At 33.0% G+C, this 5,392-nt stretch overlaps 1 protein-coding gene across 1 annotated transcript in view; it reads right to left on the bottom strand.

Moving 5' to 3' along the window:
- Positions 1 to 3,129: 3,129 nt before the first annotated feature.
- LOC110035618 (nodal modulator 1-like) overlaps positions 3,130 to 5,392 on the bottom strand; it is a gene marked incomplete at its 3' end in the record, with an annotated part of 9,535 nt that continues 7,272 nt past the window's right edge. Inside the window, exons 3-4 of the mRNA XM_020739878.1 lie at positions 4,303 to 4,389; positions 3,130 to 3,186 (exon numbers count right to left, since the gene is read on the bottom strand). Of these exons, the coding sequence (XP_020595537.1) occupies positions 3,130 to 3,186; positions 4,303 to 4,389 (144 nt within the window). The remainder of the gene's footprint in view (positions 3,187 to 4,302; positions 4,390 to 5,392) is intronic.

Here is a 5,392-nt window from a genome sequence, read left to right as displayed (position 1 = left end):
CTCCTCAAAAAGAGTCAGCTCGGATGCTCTAATGGGTGTACTATTGCTGCCTAATCTTAAGGCCAAGCTGAATCTCTAAGATGTGCTAGTCGTTGATGACAATGTTACTTCACCATCAAAGCTATGGTTTGTAAATCGAGTATAGATCAATAAGACTGCAGCAACACTCTATTGCCAATAGCTAATTTTATCCCTCCAAAGTATCTCGTCATTGTATACACCTTTGGTTTCACCAACTCACATTTCAACATAAGCAGATCAAATTTGATTGTGTGCTCCATAGAAGAATCTCTTGGGAGCAAAAAGTTAGGTTTTAGAAACGTGGTCGATGATGCAAGAAAATGTACTTACGTTGTATCTCTTTTTCATCTAAAGTTATATGATAATCTTACTTTTTTCTCCTGTAATCAAAAATGTTTCAAATTCTTCCACTACAAGAAAGCATTCTTCATGAGTTTGATGGTTACCAAATTCACACATTTAATTTGAGGAACATCTTTGTACACAAAATTATAACACTATTTGGAGTCACTCAATGAATTCATCCGTATTCTAGTGTTCTATCCATCAAGTCAGACTTCAACCTAAAGTAATTCTCTTTTCTCTGATATTCAATGATAAATCATCAAAGTATGGAAATTTTTATCACTGAAAATTTTCTAATTGAAAAAGTTAAATTTCTCCTCTCAATCTAGTGAATCATCATTACGACTATGGCCTCAAGTATGAAAATATCTTGCTTTAGATATCTTCCAATGTAAGTTCCTAAACACCCCTTTGCATGCTTTCCCTTGATAGCATGATGTCTCTTTCTCTCAAATAGGATTATAGGCAAAATAATAAGGTTGTTCTAGGTGGACGAAGGTGAGAAAGTGAGGATAGATGAATTAAGCAGGGTGGATTAGGGTATAAGAGTGAGGAAAATAAATCCTTAAAATTTCATATTTTCATAACTAAAAACTTTATGATGGAAGAGGTTGATTTTATCCTCTCAATCCAGCAAATCACCATTATAGTTATGGGCAACCTCTCCAAGTTCTCTCCTCTCAAATACGGCAAATTTTTGTTGTGGTTGAAGGATTTTATTAAAAGTTCTTAAATATCTCTTTGTATGTTGTTCCTTGACGGCATGATAACTCTCTCTTGAATAGGGTTTTGACCAATATAAGTAGGCACTCTTATGTGGCCGAAAGGTGAGAGAGTGGATAGATAAATTAAGTAATATAGATTTAGGTTTGGAATGGGGAAAATAAATCTCTAAAGTTTCAGATTTGCCATACTCTAATACCAAATAACATTAATCTAAGATAGTCAGACGGCTTTGGAAGATCAAGATATAAGTCAAGAGAGTAATAATAAAGAGACAAGGTGGAAAATGGAGACAATAGAGGAAGAATCGACGAAACGGATAGTGGTCGGATAGCAGCTACAGTGGGTCAGCAATGAGGATAGGGGGCATTGGAGGGTTGTCGAACGTCCAGAAGAGATCACCACCCAAATCAAATAAGGTTACAATCACACCAACTAAGAAAGATCAAGGAAACAACACTCACGCAAAAAAAAATTAGAGAAAATAATCTCTATGGAATAAAATCAAAGAAAACCAATCCCAAATAAATCCAAAACAAATATATAAATAGTTCCAAAGCAAAATAACCTAATGTTAATGCTAATTTAGGAAAAAGGAGCTAAAAGGGTTGGCTTACAACCCTAGGAAGTTGGAACAAGAATCGAAAGCAAATAAACTAGAATTTCCAGTTTATAGAATACCTAACCCTATTTGTGTCCCACGTCCTACATTCCACATCATGAGCGAGCAATGAACTATCGGATAGGATGATATGATAGTCTTATTCTAATGGTTTACTTTATTATGCAACCTAAAAACACATTTCTTGGATTGAACTTTGACACACTAAGAACCATCTAATTATTACCTAAATGACAATATATTAACTCATTCATATGTAATAAATTGTAATCAAAATCTCAAATTTTGGGTTTGAATGAAAGTCCGACCAGATCCATACTGAAACTCAATTAGGCTAAATTTTGTAAATGGACCAACCCTTAAATCTATTTGGAAAGAAGATTGGACTCTCTTGAGATGATGCACCAGAGCCTCAATGTTTGTTTTATATATATATGACTAGATTAATGAGCCCGCTTTTGGGCAGATGAACCAAATGTCTGCATGCTTTCTTAATTCACTTGAATAAAGTTCAATCAAAATCATGCAAACTTAAAAAATTATAATTTAACTTATTCTAAAACTTATCAATCAAAAAAATTAAACCTGATTTTCATTTTTTTATTTAGAATTCATGAAATGAAAATTTAACTACTCATTTTATTATTAAAAGATTTGTAAAACCATGAAAATAAGAATATTATTAGATTTACATTTTACAAATATTTATCATTTATTTTCATTTTTGCTGGTTTCCTACTTGAAGACTCGTGAAATATTATTTAAATACCCAATTAAGCAAGAAAAAAGAAATCAAGTTTCTTTGTCCAAAAACCAATTCTAAACTCTTTGTCCAAGAACCAATCCTACTGTCTGCTCGAAACATCCCTCCTTTATCCTTCCATGAGTTCTCATACCCTCTCCAACAGTCCAATAGGTCTCTTACGCTCATTAAGTTCATAGCAGCCCTCTAGGAAAATCAGTGGCAACATTTTCCTTCTATAGCAATTTTCAACAGCCAAAACTCCTGAAAAAACCCTTTAAATAAGGATATCAAAACCTTCACTAGCCTCTCCTTGTTGTTTATTGGAGTGGTGATTGATTGACAGAGATCTACAAGAGCAGCAAGGATTGGATTCCCACTCGGCGACAGGCAAGAAACTCAAGGGAAAAAGTTAGACCTTCAAAACAATAAATCTCTCTTATAGTAGCTCTAAAATTGCATGAATTTTGCAATTAGGATCCAGCTCAACAGACATACTTTTATATCGTTATTTTAAAGCACTTCTAAATTGTGCTGAATATATTGGAGATATCGAAATAACTTAAATAAAAATCCTGATTATGATGGTATTTACAACACATACAAAATTTTTTATACATAGATATCACAATAAGGATGACTTTAATCTTTTAAATTAATGCTTTCAACAACTTACTTTATCAGGCTCCCATGACCATCCATCCGGACCCTTGACTTTGACAATAAATGAACCCTATGCACGAACAAAATATTAGAAACAACACAAGTAAAATAATAAACAACAATCAAAATGATAGAAAGAGGATCAAAGCCAAAAAAAAAACTTTTACATAACTAAAAAACAAAATAGGTCCATTAGACCTTGAGAACTTTCTAATCAAATAATTGATTGGAAAGGGGTCTCAAAACCACAAACAATGCGAATTTTCTTTTATCTGATATGTCGTGTATCATAATAAATTAGCAGTTATATCAAAACAAGAAAAATAAATCACAATGTACCCATTTCTTTGCTTGAAAACATCTACTTGGAACTTAGCAAGCAAAGGAGCATTATGAGGCAAAAAACAAATAGTGGGAAAAAAAATGATTTATAACAAATATAAGGATGATAAATGATTTTTTTTCACTTGGATTCAAAAACATACGAGGGTAAAGATAATAACAAATTTAGGCTCTTCTACTCTAAAAGTTCGATGACAGAAGGCATTCAGGTTATGATAATGAACTTGTTCAAAGATATTACATATTAAGATGAATCAAAAAACTTTGCTATAGCATTAGTTGTAACTACAACAAAACATCAGCAAGCCCTAAAATGGTTTAAATGAACTGTACACTTGTACCAGCAATGAATGCTATGCATGATACAAGTGCTGCAAGTATTATTAAAACAAAGTATTAATAAAAATGTATCAATCAAGTAATTCAATACAATACTTGGTCTTTTATTAAGCTTCATGCATAAAGAACAGTAAAAATTTCCTGCTCAATAGAGGCATGGGAGCCATTCAACCATTTGAAGAACTGGCACATTCTAGAGTAAAGCTAAAGAATCTATCCCTAAGATTCTAGATAATTATAGTAAGAAAACAGATGATACATAAAGAACCTCATTTAAATCATGCACAAACAATTGTTTATTGTCAAATATATGGTAACACCCAAAATGTCAGAATGAGAAAAATTAAGAAAATCATAGATGATCAACTAATATATTCAAGGGTATAGAAATGCCAGCATTATGTTGACTTAAAATCTCGAGAAGGCGGTTTGAGATCCCAATGTAAAACCTTACTAGAATATTTGAGTTCTTAAAAAAGTAAGAAAGTGGAAGGAAAAGGAAAACCTTGTCATAAACTGGAATAAAATAGTAACCATTCGGGGCACATTGTGTCCTGTCCTTCACCAGCCCATCAATTGTTTGAAGTTCAACCTAAATAAAAAACATAAGGTAATTTTTTGAAGCTTTAAAAAATTTTAATGAATAGCAAGCTTGAGAAGATATGAGAGACAAGAAAATTGTAATACCAAGTAGTTATAAAAAATTTACATTATCGATGGCCTCACACACATGCAGAAAATAACAACAACAACAACAACAACAAAGCCTTAATCCCACTACGTGGGGTCGGCTACATGAATCCTGTTTCTCCATTGTGTTTTATTTAGTGTCATATTTTCATTTAGTTCTAATAAATTAAGATCATTTTTTATACAATAAGCCAAAGTCTTCCTAGGTCTGCCTCTACCTTTCTTAACATAAGTCAAATCTAAAACATCTACTCTCCTAATCAGATCATCAGATGGTCGACGCTTAATGTGACCAAACCATCTAAGACGACTTTCTCTAATTTTGTCCGCCACAGGAGCTACACCAACCCTATCACGGATATAATCATTTGGCATTTTGTCTCTAAGTGTAAAGTCACTCATCCACCTAATCATTCTCATCTCGGTAACACTTAACTTAGTATTATGTTTCTCTTATAAAGGCCAACATTCAGTGTCATAGAGCATTGCAAATCTCATCACTGTCTTATAAAATTTTCCTTTCAGTCTAAGCGGTACTTTTCTATCACACAAAAGGCCCGAAGCATTCCTCCACTTCAACCAACCAACTTGAATTCTCCTATTAACATCCCCATCTATATCACCATCGCTTTGAACAACAGACTCGTGATATCTGAATCGTTCACATTATTTAAAAATTTGATCACCCAAAGTTATACTTCTGTCACTAGAGCTACTACTACTAAAATTACATTCCATGTATTCAGTGTTAGTTCTACTCAAATGAAGGTCTTTAGACTCCAATGTAGACCTCCAAAATTCAAGTTTTTCCTAGGCTTTTTCTCTTGTCTTATCCACGAGAAGGATATCATCAGCAAAAAGCATACGTCAAGGTACATCCTCTTGTAAATGTCCAGTAAGACCAT

Source organism: Phalaenopsis equestris, unplaced genomic scaffold (genome assembly GCF_001263595.1).
Source record: "Phalaenopsis equestris unplaced genomic scaffold, ASM126359v1 Scaffold198580, whole genome shotgun sequence".
Classification (NCBI taxonomy): Eukaryota; Viridiplantae; Streptophyta; class Magnoliopsida; order Asparagales; family Orchidaceae; genus Phalaenopsis; species Phalaenopsis equestris.
Note: the sequence above shows the minus strand (reverse complement) of the source record. Positions and strands in the feature narration are given on the sequence as shown.